Source organism: Natrix helvetica (assembly GCF_964273705.1).
Source record: "Natrix helvetica genome assembly, chromosome: 8".
NCBI classification, from domain to species: domain Eukaryota; kingdom Metazoa; phylum Chordata; class Lepidosauria; order Squamata; family Natricidae; genus Natrix; species Natrix helvetica.
In genome coordinates this window covers 20,150,459-20,166,753 of record NC_138559.1, presented here as the reverse complement: position 1 = coordinate 20,166,753, position 16,295 = coordinate 20,150,459, and the positions used below count along the sequence as shown (strand labels likewise).

General features: G+C 40.4%; 2 protein-coding genes and 1 long non-coding RNA gene across 5 annotated transcripts in view; 2 read left to right on the top strand and 1 right to left on the bottom strand.

Moving 5' to 3' along the window:
* FLI1 (Fli-1 proto-oncogene, ETS transcription factor) overlaps positions 1 to 6,922 on the bottom strand; it is a 142,976-nt gene extending 136,054 nt beyond the window's left edge. For 2 of the 3 annotated variants that reach the window (XM_081961299.1, XM_081961302.1), the window contains exon 1: positions 6,779 to 6,922. The gene's annotated coding sequence lies outside the window, so the exon portion shown is untranslated. The remainder of the gene's footprint in view (positions 1 to 6,778) is intronic. The other variant, XM_081961301.1, reaches the window with a different exon arrangement.
* Positions 1 to 16,295, top strand: part of LOC309396289 — a 394,508-nt gene that overhangs the window by 237,207 nt on the left and 141,006 nt on the right. The window lies entirely within an intron of this gene.
* The window catches only part of ETS1 (ETS proto-oncogene 1, transcription factor), a 142,666-nt gene continuing 133,181 nt past the window's right edge, over positions 6,811 to 16,295 (top strand). The window contains exon 1 of the mRNA XM_081961296.1: positions 6,811 to 7,033. Coding sequence (XP_081817422.1) covers positions 6,889 to 7,033 — 145 coding nt within the window. The 5' untranslated portion in view covers positions 6,811 to 6,888. The remainder of the gene's footprint in view (positions 7,034 to 16,295) is intronic.

Below are 16,295 nucleotides of genomic sequence, written 5' to 3'. Positions count from 1 at the left end.
TGAGCAAGGTACCACCTATATTGTACCTGTGCATTTTGTTTTTCAGGCCTAAATGTAGAACCTTACTTTTTGCACCATTGACATGACAAGGCTTTAATTAAAACTGCAAGGCAACTGATCCACAGGCACTAAAAAAACAACAACGCAGAGTCACCACACAGACATTGAAAGAGCTTAAAAACCACAAGTGCTGCTCCACAATATACCCACAAGTGCACAACTCTACAGTGGGTTGCCATGGAGTGTGAAATGTTTGGCTGATAGAAAAGGGAAAAGCCAGAGTGGATCAAGCAGGATTCTTTCTTTGGGGCTATACCTTTGCACGGACAGATCGCTAAGCCCTGCGAACAAATTTTGCAGCGGGTTTGCTGTTTGTGCCAGTAATCCGTATTAATTAAACTGACTTTGTGGCGGCCTCCCGTTTTTCCCCCCTCCCACAGCCTTTTCAAGATACGCGAAAAGAAGGTTGCAAGGGTGGGCAGTTTCCTCCAGGGGGCGCAGTTGTGCTTCCTTAGATGCCTGTGCTCCAAATACAGCAGCTTGGAAACAACTGACAGCTAAAAACAACCTCAACAGGTTCCTCTTGTCAGTAAAATGCAAAGTAAAATGCAAAACCCAGCTTCTCTAAAGAGATTTTGTTCCTGGGAAGTTCTTGTTTGCAAAGAAGAGCAACTACAGTAAGACGATGAAAGGCCTGGAGACTAAAACATATGAAGAACAGTAGAAGGATTTGGGTTTGGCTAGTCTAGAGAAAAGAAGGACTAGTGGGAACATGAGAGCAGTTTTCCAGTATTTGAGGGGCTGCCAGAAACACGAAGGAGACCCTCAGAGGTTGTGGGAGCTTCATCCCTGGAGACTTTCAAGAAGAGCCTGGACCGTCATCTGTCAGAAATGGTGTAGGGTCTCCTGCTTGGGTGAAGGAGGTGACCTACAACAATGATGGTGAACCTTTTTTCCCTCTGGTGGCAAAAGGGTGCATTGCACGTGCTGTCGTGCGTGCATGCCCACAGCCGTAAAATGCCCTCCCGCATTGTGCCCACCTGCGCATGCATGTATGTCTCCCCCCCCGACCCTCCCACATGCGTGCATGGCTTTCTTGGAGCCTGGGAAGAGCAAAAACGACCCCCCCAGGCCCTCCGGAGGAAGAAAACAGCATGTTTCACCCTCCCCAGGCTCCAGAGGCTTTCTTGGAGCCAGGGGAGGGCAAAAACGGCCTCCTCTGACCCCTGGAGCCTCTCTGAAGCTGGAAATGGCCCATTTTCTGACTTCCGGTGGGCTCATTGGGCCGTTTTTCGCCCTCCCCAGAGTTCAGGAAAGCCTTTTGAAGCCTAGGGAGGGAGAAAACGCCCTCTGCACACCCTCTGGAAGGCCGAAAATCAGCTGGCCAGCACGTACATGAGTGCTAGAGCTGACATAGGGTAACGCCTTGCATGCCCTCAGATATGGCTCCGTGTGCCACAGATTGCCACAGGTTCAGCCATCACGGACCTACAAGGTCCCTTCCAACTCTGTTAATCTGAGTCAATTTATTTTCCAAAGCACCTGAAGGCAGGACAAGAAACAATGGATGGAAACTAATCAAGGAGAGAAGCAACCCGGAATGGAGGAGAAACTTCCTAAGTTTAAGTTGAGGACAATTAACCAGTGGAACAGAAGTTGCCTCCAGAAATTGGGGGAGCTCCATCACTTGTCTAAGATGGTATAGGACAGCGATGGCGAACCTTTTTTGGCTCGCGTGCCATAAGTGGGGGGAGCGCAGGGGGGTTGTGTGCAAGTGTGCCGCACCCATAATGCAATCCGCGACCCCCAGTGCGCATGTGCGCACTACAGGCGCTCCCCCTCCCATTTTTACATGCTTTTTTCGCCCTCCCCAGGCTCCTATAAAGCCTCTGGAGCCTGGGGAGGGCGAAAAATGGCTTTAAAAAAGGGTGATTTTTTAGATTGGGTAATGGATAAGCACACACAAGCTTAACGGTAACAACAGCTCTTTATTAAGTACAACAAGTGAGAACAATTCAACGAAGGTTGAGTCTGACAGCAGCCCTTTTATAGGGAGCTGTCAGACCCTTCAACCAATAGGATTAAACCTCTGTTCCCGCCGGAACAGAGGACCTTGGTGGAAACCAATGTAGTTAGAACATGTATCTAACAGGCCCAAAGTAACTGAGCCATGTTTTCTGCCTTAGGCGAGATTAGAACTATCATTCTTGTCTTCAAAACTAAAATCAAAGTTTTACTTTCGAGCACAAAATCCAGAAGCTATTTCCAAGTCGAAACAAAATTAGAAAAACTCTTCTTGCTGGGAATAATCAAAGGGAAATACACAAAAAAATTTCAATATTTACTAACACATCTTCTAACTATAGCTAGAACTGCTTTCGCTCAATACTGGAAACAAACTACTACCCCCCCCACCCACCCCGGACGAATTAATGATTAAAAAAAAACACTGGACTGCGCAGAGATGGACAAATTAACCCTAAAATTAAAAGATAAAGAGGAATCGGAATATTATGAAATCTGGAATAATTGGTATGAATGGTTAGAAAACAAGAAAAATAATTAAGCCAAAAACAATATATATAAATACGTATAGAACTGTGTATAAAAGTATGTTATTATAGAAGCGGAATATTATAAACAGGTATAGATAAGATGATATAACAAGGTACAAATGTTAACATAATGACTGTAATATATAGTGAAAAGAGAAAAACATGTATAGATAAGACGATATGACAATGTACAAAAGGTTGACATAACGATTGTAACATATGTTGAAAAGAGAAAAAAAACAATAAAAATTACTGGAAAAAGAAAAGAAAAACTCTTTAATAAAAGCAACCCATTTTGCTAATTTGGGCACCCAACTCCATTCTCTTTATCTTCAAAAGCTCTACCGTGACTTTATAATTGAGATGCTTAGGAATGTTGTGGCCTGCCAGGGGCCAGCAGAGCTGGCAGCAGAGTCAGACAGTGAGGAGGTTGGAGAGGAGCATGGGCCAGTCCTGGAGGCTGGGGAAAGCACAGATGAGGGCTCTGCATCGGAGGCAGAGACAGGACCAAGGCTGTCTGACAGTGATCAGGTGCCTATGGAAATAGGCAGCAGTGAGGCAGAGGAACAGCTAGAGACTGTTCCCAGTGTGTGCATGAACTGCAAGAAGAAAACAACAACTCAGAAATCAGGATAGACTTGGGAGTAAAGTCACAGGTGGAAGGTGAATGGCCCCACCCAAAGGAAATAAAAAAGGAGCCAAAGGGGAGTGGGCTTTTGCAGGAAACAATCCATTTGTTCCTCCGTTAGATTTATTTTAGGAGTGTGAAGATCTCTCCGTGAATCTCAGAGACTCTGTGCCCAGTCTTTCCTTGCACAGCACCTTGTTTGGAAAATATTTACATGGCAGCTTTCCTAGATAAGTTCTGTAGTCATACATATTCCTTTGAAAGACTGTTTGCCAGGTCTTTGCTGAATGTGAATGAGAGGAATTCACGTTCGTTTAAGAAAAGGGATTTTGTCGGGACCGGGACTCTGCTTCGTGCTTTTTGGGGAAGCCTAGCTCAGAACAGGCCACTCAGCAATGGGGGGAAGGCAAAGGAAACTGAAAAGGGAGGAGTGATGGGGAGAAGAAGAAAGAGCCATGAAAGGAGAGGGGGCATAACTGAAATTAAAACAAATAATTGCAGATGACTGTTATGTTCAGATCTGCATCCACTAGAAAGGAGAGCTGGCATCAAATGGAGTGGCCTCCATACAACAATTAATGGCACCTAAAATGCTCTTTCCTTTTGTCTTTTATTTAGCAACTGGGCTCTGCCCAGGAAACCTTGGCTTCCAGTCTTGGAGTGTTTTGACTTTCAGATTGTAAACTCAGTGATTTCTTGGACAAACACAGCCCCATTTGCCTTCCCCCTCCCTTTTCTGGAAGTACAATGGATGTTTTGATGTGAGCCAGAGTCCAGGGCTATGTGAAAAATGTCTCTCGAGAACTTCCTCTTGAGGAGGTGCAGCAGAAGCTCGGTGCACATTAACAAGGAATGTAAGGACTCTTTCAAATTGTACTCAGTTCCTTTGGTCTTTGTGGACTTGTCTATGTATCTGGGAAGATTCTGTCATCCAAGTCATGGTGGTCCCAAAGGTGTTTTTTTTTTTTCAAGAGGCAACTGGACTTTCCGGTTTCTCTTTGAAGACCTTTAGCTTCTCCTCCAAGAAGCTTCTTCAGCTCTGACTGGATATTGGGGGAATGGAAGGATTTATATTCTTTGCAGACAGCTGGTCATTTGCATTCTTTTAGCGAGTCATTGAGGCCACTTGTCCTCAGGGTCACCTGAGTAATGCAAATAGGTGTGGAGCCTTCTTGTCACTGTTGAAAGGACTGTGTTGTAGACTGGAGATAGATAATGTTGTATTACTCCCCCTCTGCTGAGAGAGGGCTGTTCAATGTTGACATAGATGGCCTCTTTGACCCCTCTTTCAAACCAGTGGTCCTCTCTGTCCAAAATATGGACTTTGCTGTCTTCAAAAGAGTGGCCTTTGTTTTTAAATGCAGATGGACTGCTGAAGTGTGTCCTGATGGGCTTGTTCTTTATTTCTCTCTAAAAGGATGTAAATGACCAGCCTGTCTTCAAGGAATGTAAATCCTTCCATTCCCCACCATTCCCGTCAAGAGCTAAAGAAGCTTCTTGGATGAGAAGTGAAACTTCTTCAAAGAGAAACCAGAAAGTCCTGTTGCCTCTTGAAAAAAAAAAAAACATCTTCGGGACTTGTCTATGTAGTTTTGTTGATAGAAATCAAGAACTTCTTTCCAGTCTAGTCCACAGTTCTAAAGTTTCCTGGAGACATCCTAACCAAGGAGTAACCCATAAAATGCCCCTACCTTTATAGTCAAGACTAGGAAAATCATATTGGATCACGTTCAAATTCACGATGGACTCATGTTCAAAAGTCTACATCCATTAGAGGTCTCCTTATATGACCTACGTGTTGCAGAGGTGATTCAGCATGGTATTACTTTGGAAAAGGCTGACATGGTTTTAAAATATGGGGATATGCCAAGCAAATGCAATTCTTTATGACTTTTTATAATAAATAGTCCTTGCTTTTTGATCCAGAGTCATTCAATAATGTAAGCTACAACTTTCTCGGTCTTTATAGTTAATCCATATCTGGTTGGCTTCTTTTACAATAGAAAGTCATAAATTATGATTTACAAATTACAGGCTGGGTTCACACAATACCATAAGCAAAAACCAAGCAGGCCACCTACAGAGTATTATGAAATGTGAAAGTCACGCTGAGTCTTTGCAGACCAGATAAGATGGGTTGGATGCATATACTGAACTAAGCTTTTGGCTGTAGTCACAGGAACTGTTAAGGCACGGAGCAATCTGGGTTTTTGTTTTGTTTTGACTTAACAGGATACATGAACCTCTAATCTTTACACTGTAATTTGTAAATCATGATTTATGGCTTTGCCTCACGTAACATGAAGCCAGTCACAGATGATTGGCAAGTGGGTGGTAACATAAATGGAATGGGTGGGTGGTAAACTCTGATTTAGTCAACAAATCTGTTTAAATAAACCATGGTTTAATGGACTTGGTGTGATTTTGTTTGGTTGGACTTTTCGATCAGCCAGAACAGTCAAAGGTGAATAGATAGATAGATAGATAGATAGATAGATAGATAGATAGATAGATAGATAGATAGGTAGGTAGGTAGGTAGGTAGGTAGGTAGGTAGGTAGGTAGGTAGATGATAGATGGACATATGGACATATGGGAAGGAGGGAGAGAAAGGGACATAGATGAAGAATGAAATAAATAGGTAGATAGAAATAGATAGATAGATAGATAGATAGATAGATAGATAGATAGATAGACAGACAGACAGACAGACAGACAGACAGACAGACAGACAGACAGACAGAGAGATACAGAGACAGATGATGAATGGACAGATTGACGTATGAGAGGGAGGGAGAGAAAGGGACATAGATGAAGGATGAGATAGGTACATAGAGATAGGTAGATAGGTAGATAGATAGGTAGGTAGGTAGGTAGGTAGATGATGGATGGACAGATGGACATATGGGTAGGAGGGAGAGAAAGAGACAGATGAAGGATGAAATAGATAGCTAGAGATAGATAGATAGATAGATAGATAGATGATAGATAGATGATAGATAGATAGATAGATAGATAGATAGATAGATAGATAGATAGATAGATAGATAGAGATAGATCACACAAATGGTTTTTAATCCATGCTAGTTCACAGACTTTGATTCCTTTCCAGGTACGTCCCCCTGCAAGTCTTCTACTTCCTAAACTTTACTGAGTCTCACACAATGGCGGCATTCTCACCCCATCCCAATAAATCAGACAATAGCATAATGATAATACAATGGCTTGCTTCCTGCAATCACTAGGAAATGATTGTGTTTCCAACAAGAGATTAAACCGTAAGTGTCTTCAGAGTCACTTATGTGTGAGTGAGTGAGTCACTTATATTCTCTGAGTGGCGGTGGAATAGATTGATCATGATACAAACCATGTGATTGACATGGGCCCAGGTGTTCCAGGATGCAAGCATGAAAAAAACAGGGCATTTGTGTTGTGACCCTGTGACATGCATGTCACTATGTGTTTTCACCATTGTGCTTTCTGCCAAACTGCCTACCAACCGAACCACAAACTACTCAATCCTATTTTAACTTAAGTTTGTCCTCTTGTGTAAATACACAGATACATTAATGGGGAAAAAAAAAACATTAGAAAACCTGAGTTGGTTAGATGGATAACAAAAGGCAGAGCCTTCTCAAGCCACTTGCCCTCCTGTTACAGGAGGACGGTAAGTCCCCAAGTTGTTTGAGGATAGCATGAGCAGATAATGCCTCCCCTTCATCTGGATAAACTTGATGGGCCTCCGGAAGAGAAAGCTTCCGGTGTAATGTGCTTTAAGGAGAAACCAGCCAAAAGGCTGTGGGGAGGGGAGGAGTTGGTGATTAAGGAGCTGGATAAGAGGGAGGAAAAAGGTAAGAATTCTTAGATAACAGCCCTGGTCTCGAAGGCCTAACTTTCATTGATAAAAACCCTTCTGAACTAAAACACAATGCACAACCTCCTACTTCCTCACAACATCATGACTTGGAGATATTAATGCTTCTATCTTTGGAATGGCCAGACTGCTGACAAACACATCAGAGAGAGAAAGAATGGGGGGGGGGGAGGGAAGAAAGGGAAGGGGATGTTAAAACAGCAGTAAGGGTGAGTTGATCAACCTTAGGAGAAACACAGCATGAGAAAACAGGTGTTCTCCTACAGATCCCAGACTTACTTTCTTCTAAGGATTCCATTGTATGTGCTCAGGGAAGGATTTGTTGGGGTTATACTTTCCATTTTCTACTCTAAAAGGATGGCAAGGATGACAATTGACAAGGCTACAATTCAGTTCTCCTTTCCAGAATTCTGCTCCCTTGACTTTTAGTTATGCCTATTTTTTTTTTTAAAAATGGACAGTATAATGCCAACAATGTGGTATAAAACGATAATACACATAGAAAGAAAAACCAGTGCTGTCTTTTGGACATTGTTGTATTTTATATAGCCTATATAGTATCTCTTCTATTTTGGAATTTGTGTTACTTTCAGAAGCAATGCAATGAATCTTTGACACAGATCTGTAACTGAAATACCATAAATACCATTTGTGGACTGATTAGAAATAGGCAACATAAATAGTTTTTTAAAAAGCCAAGTTGGGCAATATATTTCATAGGCAAGGCTTCCAAAATACTGGGTAAGTTTCTGAGGTTGGAAATGCTATGTGCCCAACAACATTAGAAGGGAGGAAACAACAGTTGAGAAGGTGCAGGTGGTAAGATTGGCCTCTGATCAAAAGCAATGGATGGAAACTAACCAAGGAGAGAAGCAGCCTAGAACTAAGGAGAAATTTCCTGACAGCTAGAACAATTAATCAGTGGAACAACTTGTCTCCAGAGGTTGTGAATGCTCCAGCAGTGGAAATTTTTAAGAAGATGTTGGATACATTTATCTTAAGTGGTGTAAGGTTTTCTGCCTAAGCAGGGGGTTGGAGTAGAAGACCTCCAAGGTCTCTTCCAACTCTGTTATTCTATTTTATTCTAAGAAGGAAAAAAAAAACCTGTTTTGGTTCCCACCAACATACCTTTACAAATGACCAGATCATTATAGTTATCACTGACTACTTACATGGGTGTTTAATTGCATGTAGTCTTCAGGTGGTTCTCTGTTTTTATGGTTGGATTAAAAACACACCTGTGGCTTTCTCCACTTCCATACCATAGATACAAGGAAAATAGCACAGGTGAAATTTTTACCCACCTGTAGATCAAAAAGTAAAATTGTTCCTGCCTTCTGCTACTCAGTGTAGGCCATTGAGAGAATTGTTAAGCAATTGATAAGCAAATAATCTCCTTTTAAATGTATTACTTCAATTCAACCAAACATCTAGGTTTGTTCTGTTGTCACTAGTTCCAAAATGATTCCCCTTCTCCAATTAGGAAGTCAAGCCACAGAGAAGAGGGAGCAAAGCTATTCTCCAAAGCACCTGAGGGTGAAACAAGAAGCAATGTGTGGAAACTAATCAAGGAGAGAAGCAACTTAGAACTGAGGAGAAATTTCCTGACAATTAGAACAATTAATCTGTGGAGCAACTTGCCTCCAGAAGTTGTGAATGCTCCTTCACTGGAAGTTTTAAAGAAGATATTGGATAACCATTTGTCTGAAGTTGTGTAGGGTTTCCTGCCTAAGGAGGCGTTTGGACTAGAAGACCTCCAATGTCCCTTCTAACTCTGTTATTCTATTCTATTCTATTCTATTCTATTCTATTCTATTCTATTCTATTCTATTCTATTCTATTCTATTCTATTCTATTCTATTCTATTCTATTCTATTCTATTCTATTCTAAAGTTTAAGCTTTCTAAGGTTCACAACAGTTCCTGAGATAGACTTTCCGTCATCCTACACCATTGACTCTGCTAGCTAGGCTGATAGGGACCAGAATTAAACAATATCGGGAGGGTCATGTCTGGGTTAGAAGAATGCTTAATGTTGTTCTTTCATAGATCTGAGCATCTTCATTTATTTTCTTAAAGAACCCATCTTGAGAAACAAAAAAGTGGTCCTAAAATACACAAACGATGACTCATCAAATCCTGCCACAACATTTTCTAGACGCCAGGCTTAAATTGATTTACTTTCATCAGTTCAGAAATCTTCTGTCTCATCAAGAGGAAAATAAAAATCTATCCACGGTTACTGGGGGACCCAAATATCTTTGAGCATCCTCTGAACGCACACCAACTTTTTGGCACAGACTATGGGTCAGAATAAAGCTTAAAAAAATATCTCTGGATTCCAAGAGGTCAACAGGTTTGGGCTAAATGCAACCCCTCCTGATGACGAACAGGAAACGAGATTAAATCAGTTTCCATCACAAACCCTGAAGCTGAACGTGCTTGATAAACATCCCAGGGACAGAAGCTGGTGTTTCATCCAATGAGCCATTTATAGGATTCACTCTGTAGACAATCTTTGATTGGGTTTTCAGAGTCTTCCCAGCCAGGCTGCCACTTGCACCCTATGACTCTACAGGAAGTCACAGCGTGGAGGGTACTTGTTTCAAGTAGCCAAAAAGGTGTGACCAAAGAATAATCTTTGGAAAAAGGAAGAATGATGGAAAGATGGAAAATGTCCCACTGCCCCAGGCATAGACTGGAGCGAACAAAAAGATTGTGCCAATTTTAAAGCAAATGTCTTATTGTTTCCCTTCAGATATTGGCAGAAAGTTAAAGAAGCTAATGTGACCTTCACCACTCTTGAATGTCAGTGCATTGGAGCTAAGAACAATGCAAGATATATCATGTCTATTTCTGGAATGCTACAGAAGAGAACAGGGCCAGTTTTCTCAAGCCAACATTGAGTTCTCCTCATGACTTGCATCTTATATATATGGGATGTCTACTCAAAGTTCTTGGGAATGTAGAGCTGTTTCACACCAACATTCACAACAACAGTTATCCTAATGATGTAGATGTGTGGATTTGCCCTCATAGACTGAGGCATACAAATTTGCATGTTCTCAAGCCCAATGCTTTTCAGAAGAGTCTATGTCCATCTACTTTGTCTTAAACTGATGTGATGTATTGACAGCAGCACCCATAAGTCCCACCCAGCACGCCTGTCTATGATGCAGTCAGATTTTACTTTCATTCATTATGTAATGGAAAACAAGGAGAAGGCATTGTGGTCTGCTTAAGGAATGGACCTTTATTTATTAATTGGGTTTTGATCTTCTATTCTGCTCTGGTGAGCATTAAGCTAACAAATTATAAAAGTAAAACCTCATGTAAAAATCAAAATTAACAGCTCAGTTTAACAGCAACGGAATGAATATTAAAATCATCTTAACAATGAAAAGCTTGGTGAAGAGGATTTCCAAATCCGTGAGAGCCTTCGTTCCCAAGGGAGCCTGGGAACTTTGAATAAGGAGGCCTTCTCCTATGTGACAGAAACTGAAGACATCTTTAAGAAGGTATGTCCTGCCATTCTTAACAACAGGAAAGCTTTGTAATGGGAGACATATTTCCTTAGACATCAACCCCTATGTTGTTTATTGCTTTACAGTTCAGTGGCAATCTACATCCTAACTTCTTCCCAATATGTAATTAACAATCCACAAATCTCTTACAGGATCAACATCATGACCAGACCCTTCTAAAATGTGATAGTAACAGAATAACACAGTTGGATGGGACCTTGGAGGTCTTCCAGTCCAACCCCTTGCTCAAGCAGGAGACACTACACCATTTCAGACAAGTGGATGTCCACTCTCTTCTTAAAAGCCTCCAGTGATGGAGCACTCACAACTTCTGGAGGGAAGTCGTTCCACTGATTAATTGTTCTCACTGTCAGGAAAGTTTTCCTTATTTCCAGGTTGGTTCTCTCCTTGATTAGTTTCCACCCATTGCTTCCATTCACATCCATATCTATCCAGAGCAGTTTAGCAGATCAATTTTGTAGCAGCTGCAACTTCTGGACCTTCTAGAGTGGATCCCTATTGAGAACATTGTAGTAGTCAAGTCATCCAGTGGCCAAGCCTTCCAAAGTCATTTATTGATTACACCAGAGGTGTTTACCTTTGGATGACATGGCTTGAAGCTACCTCCCTCCAAAATTATATGGAGCCAAGATAGAACAGTGCCATTACCAAATCAAATTAATCATATTTGAATCCACAGAGTAATTCTAATGGATACAATTACTTTTTTTCTTCAACTATGCTGAAAATGGCAGTGTAAAAAGAGGGGGGGGGTTGAATACCAAGGATTTGGATGCTCTGGGCCTTCTGATTAATTTATTTACAGATTAACAGAGTTGGAAAGGACCTTGTAGGTCATCTAGTCTGACCCCCCTGCCCAAGCAGGAGACCCTATAGCACTTCTGACAGAAGTCCAGTCTCTTCTTGAAAACCTCCAGTGATGAAGCTCCCACAACTTCTGAAGGAAACTTCTATTCCATGGGTTGATGGTTCTCCCTGTCAGGAAATGTCTCCGTATTTCTAGGTTGAATCTCTCCTTGTTCAGTTTCCATCCATTATTCCTTGTCTGGCCTTCAGGTGCTTTGGAAAATAGGTGGACCCCTTCCTCTCTATGGCAGCCCCTCAAATATTGGAAGAATGATATCATGTCTCCCCTGGTCCTTCTCTTCAGTAGACTAGCCATGCCCAGTTCCTGTAGGGATTTTTATTTGTGGGTTCAGTTCTACCCCCATGGAATACAATTTATAAAGTGTCCTTGTGTTCTGTAAAATCAGTTGAAGGGGCATCTAAGGGTAAGTCTGCTTGTGTTTGCAACCGCTGAACTTAGTTCTTTGAAGTAGCACCATTATTTTAATACATTTATGCCTGCAGGAACCTTTTGAGGATGGCTGCATTATCCCCACCGCAGATTTATTTTCTTTTTTTTAAAAGAAACTGAAATATCACAAGTGGCTGGAATGTCCAGATTAAATTTATAGCGGAGGCTTTGTGCTTAAAACGTATCTTCCATGCTATTTTAACTGCTATTGTCTTTCTATTCTCAAAGGAAGGTCTATTTAACGTTGCAAACACTCCCCCCCTTACCCACCCACCCCTCCACATACTCACACACTTCTAAAACGGGCCATTGTTTTTGCTTTGCTTTGATTTAATGTTTTTTTTTAAAAAAAAGACTTATAGGAAACTGTTCAGCAGATGTTTTACAGTATGAAGTTTCTGGGAGAGAAAAAGTGTCTGGATTTTTTTTAAAAAAACTTCTTTCATCAGAAGGATCTATATTTAGCCCAGGACTTCCTCTGATTGAAGGCTTTTGCGACGGCGAAAGAAACGACAGGGGAATTCGGTGTTTTAATTGTCATTGTTTGGTGGGGGGGGGGGCGGTTGGTCATAGTTTAATTGTCATTGCTTTGTTGCTACATGCGTGCGAACAAACAAACACAAGTTGCAGATCCATTCAGAATTCTGTCTGCATGAGTTAATGAGGCTTATTCCTAAGAGAGGAACTGGAAAAGTTTGATGTGTCATTAAATAGAGTAGCTGGATTTTGTAGATGCTGAGAACAGGAGGGAGAGTTTAAAGGGTTCTCTTGGCCATTGTTTCGGGGAATTTGGATCAGGCCTCCTTTGCCCACTGACGCATGGCATTGCTAAATAAAAGCCCATGGGAGAAAAAAATATAAAGTGAACACACACACACACATCCATATGCTTCCTTGACATTTTTTTCCCCTAGCTCATTTGAGAAAAAAAATAATAACTTTCTGAATCTGAATTTGAGCCTCTGAAGGTTTACAAGAATACAATGTAAGCGTGTCTTTAATCCCCTGGTGGGCATACATTGTGTGACTTGCCACAAAGGTCAGCTTGGTAACTGAGACACAACTTGCCTGGGAAAAGCATCATTCTCTGAGATGTACCGTATATACCCAGTGACATTCTTCTTTTTTTTAAAAAAACCCTTTTATTAAAAGATTTTACATAAACAATAAGAAATACGTTTAAAGGAAAGATAAAGTAAACATGAAAAGGGAAAAAGGAAGGAAAAGAAAAGAAAAAAGGAGACAGGAAAAGGGAAAATAAAGTAGAACACAAACTATCATCTCTTTCTCTGTGTGTGTGTGTCTGTGTGTCTGTGTCTCTGTGTCTCTGTCTCTCTCATCTATCTGCCTACTTATCTACCTCATCTCTCTCTCTCTTCTGATCTTCCTTTCTGCAATTATACATACAGTCAAACCACTTTTTCTAAGAATACATCATCATTCTCTTATTTCTATAAACCGTTCTTATTAATCATCAAAATCATGTTCCAAAGTTGCTTTCTTTTTTTCTTTTTGCACAAAAAGCCCATAAAGGGTTTCCAGTCATTAATGAATGTCGTAAAGACCTTTTTCTAATTAAAGAAAGACAGCAAGCTCTTTCAGTTTCAGCAACCATTCCACCGCGGTGTGTCCACGGACATTCTTCCATTCTTACCCTTCATCAGCCTTTCCTGGAAGCTGATCAGCCTAATGGCTCACCTCCACTCTTAACAGGCTTTTTGCCTTGTAGTTGCAAACCTTACTGAGATGCTTCCTCTTGATCTTCCAAATGCTATAATTCCATTCAGGGCAGATGATGCATTTAAGTCTAGAATATTCATCAGGTTGGCTTTATTTTACCGTTTGAGACTATTATGAATACGGCTGTGTGGTGGTTCAATGCAGAAATATTATGGAGATGCCAGGTGACACCATCACAGCCCAGATGTGGTGAATATAGAGCAAAGGGCCAATCTGCGGGGCCTCTGCAAATGAAAACACAGATCAGGAGGGCCGTATGTGACCCTCCCAGCTTCCATGTATAGTTTACTGATGTACACAATTCTAGAGTTCTGGAACCTTGATTAGGTGGTTCTTCTTCTTCTTCTTCTTCTTCTTCTTCTTCTTCTTCTTCTTCTTCTTCTTCTTCTTCTTCTTCTTCTTCTTCTTCTTCTTCTTCTTCTTCTTCTTCTTCTTCTTCTTCTTCTTCTTCTTCTTCTTCTTCTTCTTCTTCTTCTTCCTCCTCCTCCTCCTCCTCCTCCTATTATTATTTATTATTATTATTATTATTATTATTATTATTATTATTATTATTATTATTATTATTAGATTGTATCACAGCGGCCAGTTGATTCGCTGGGTATTATTATTATTATTATTATTATTATTATTATTATTATTATTATTATTATTACTATTATTACTATTATTACTATTATTACTATTATTACTATTATTACTATTATTACTATTATTACTATTATTACTATTATTACTATTATTACTATTATTACTATTATTACTATTATAAAAGCTTGTATGAGCTTACACGAGAAATTCTGCAGGAATTTAATTATTATAGCCAATTAGGGAAGACCAGAAAAACGGAGGGTCAAGAGATGGAGGTGGGCAGGAGGAAAGCTAGGAAGATCCAGTCATCATGTTCTTAAGATGTTGATGAAGGTATGGTGACTTTTTCAAAGGGAAAATGATGGAAAAGCAATGAAATCCCAAAGGTGCTTTTTCAAGAGGCAACTGGACTTGGTTTTTCTTAGAAGACGTTTCGCTTCTCATCCGAGAAACTTCTTTGTTCGGGGAATGGAAGCAGTCAGAGCTGAAGAAGCTTCTTGGATGAGGAGTGAGATGTCTGCTAAGAAAACCCAAGTCCAGTTGTCTCTTGAAAAAAGCATCTTTGGGGCAACCATGATCTGAATGACTGAGAATCTCCCTAGACATACAGCAATCAAATGTTTGACATTTCTGACAACAAACGCCATTTAAAAGAAATTAATGCATAACTATAACTTCTTAACAACTCCAGCAAGTGATCAGCAATACTGTGTCAAAAAGTTTATCAGCTGTTCTTTTGTGCCTGGCCTCTTTTTCTTGGTGATCTTTTCAAGGTCTTGTTCACCCACACAGATTCATGAATCAATCTTTGCCATCCTGCAATTGATTGGGTTTACAAATAGGATCATCACAAACTTATAGTTCAGATACATAAGTTGGAATTATAGTTCAGATACATAAGTTGGAATTGGATGGGAGGAATTGGGTGGGAGGAAACTGGCCAGCGATAGACGTAAAGTGAACCACAGCCACAAACACTGGCGAAGGAAGGGGGGAAAGGGCAATTAGGGTGTATATATATGTATGAATTAGCCTTTGCTCTAAGCAGATTCCAACTAACACGACTATACAATTCCCCAAATGATTGTAATTAATCATATCAGTGGATAGCTTTGACTGGCCTTAAATGTACCACTTGGCATCATTAGGAAAATTCTCTGCTTTGCTTCCAGAGATAAAATAAAAGCTTTGAGCTGCCCGTTTTTTCCTCCTTCAGCCGTTAATGGCTTGTTTCGGTTTCCAAAAGCCAAGCAGGAGATGATGGAAATGGGGCCGGGATGGGTGGGGGCAGGATTTGTGTTATTCCACTCAAAGATTGTTCTCCTGAATCAGAGAGCTTTTTAATTGCCTCCTTTAACCAGTCTAAGCTTTTCATTTCATGATTAACTAACAGACCCTTTCCCAGATCTCATAGGGTGCACATACAAAATAAAAGAGCTGGTTAATAACAGTTTGGATAAACAAACACCAGGTACATACTACCACATGTGGTGGACCTGTAAAAAAGCAAGGACCTTTTGGTTACAAATTCATATGCGGTTAGGAAAAACATCTAGACAACATATAGGGTTCAAGCCAGAATTATTTCTATTAGGCAGTATCAGAGATGGCTATGATAAAGGAACAATATACCTAACACTACACATCCAGACCGCAGCAAGAATGATGTACGCCCAGCAATGGAAGAGTGAAAACACACCATCAGAGGAGGAGATGATAAGGAAGATACTAGTCTGTGCAGAAATGTATAGACTAATGTTGAGAATAAAAGACAAAGGAGAGACAGAATATTACGACACATGGAACAGATTCTATCAATGCTTAGGAGCACGAGGTGGAAGTCGGAATATGAAAAAAAATTAGGGTAGGGGGACCAGGAAATCTATGTATTTATTTTTTATTCATTTGTTTTGTAAAGTGTGTATAAGATAATAAATATAAGTACATACAATATTATGAATTCATGAAATGGATATGTGTGTGTGTGTGTGTTGTATTTGTGCTGATAAATAAACAACACAAATATAAAAAGGTAACATTAAAAATAAAAATATGGTTTTCTGCCTGGAT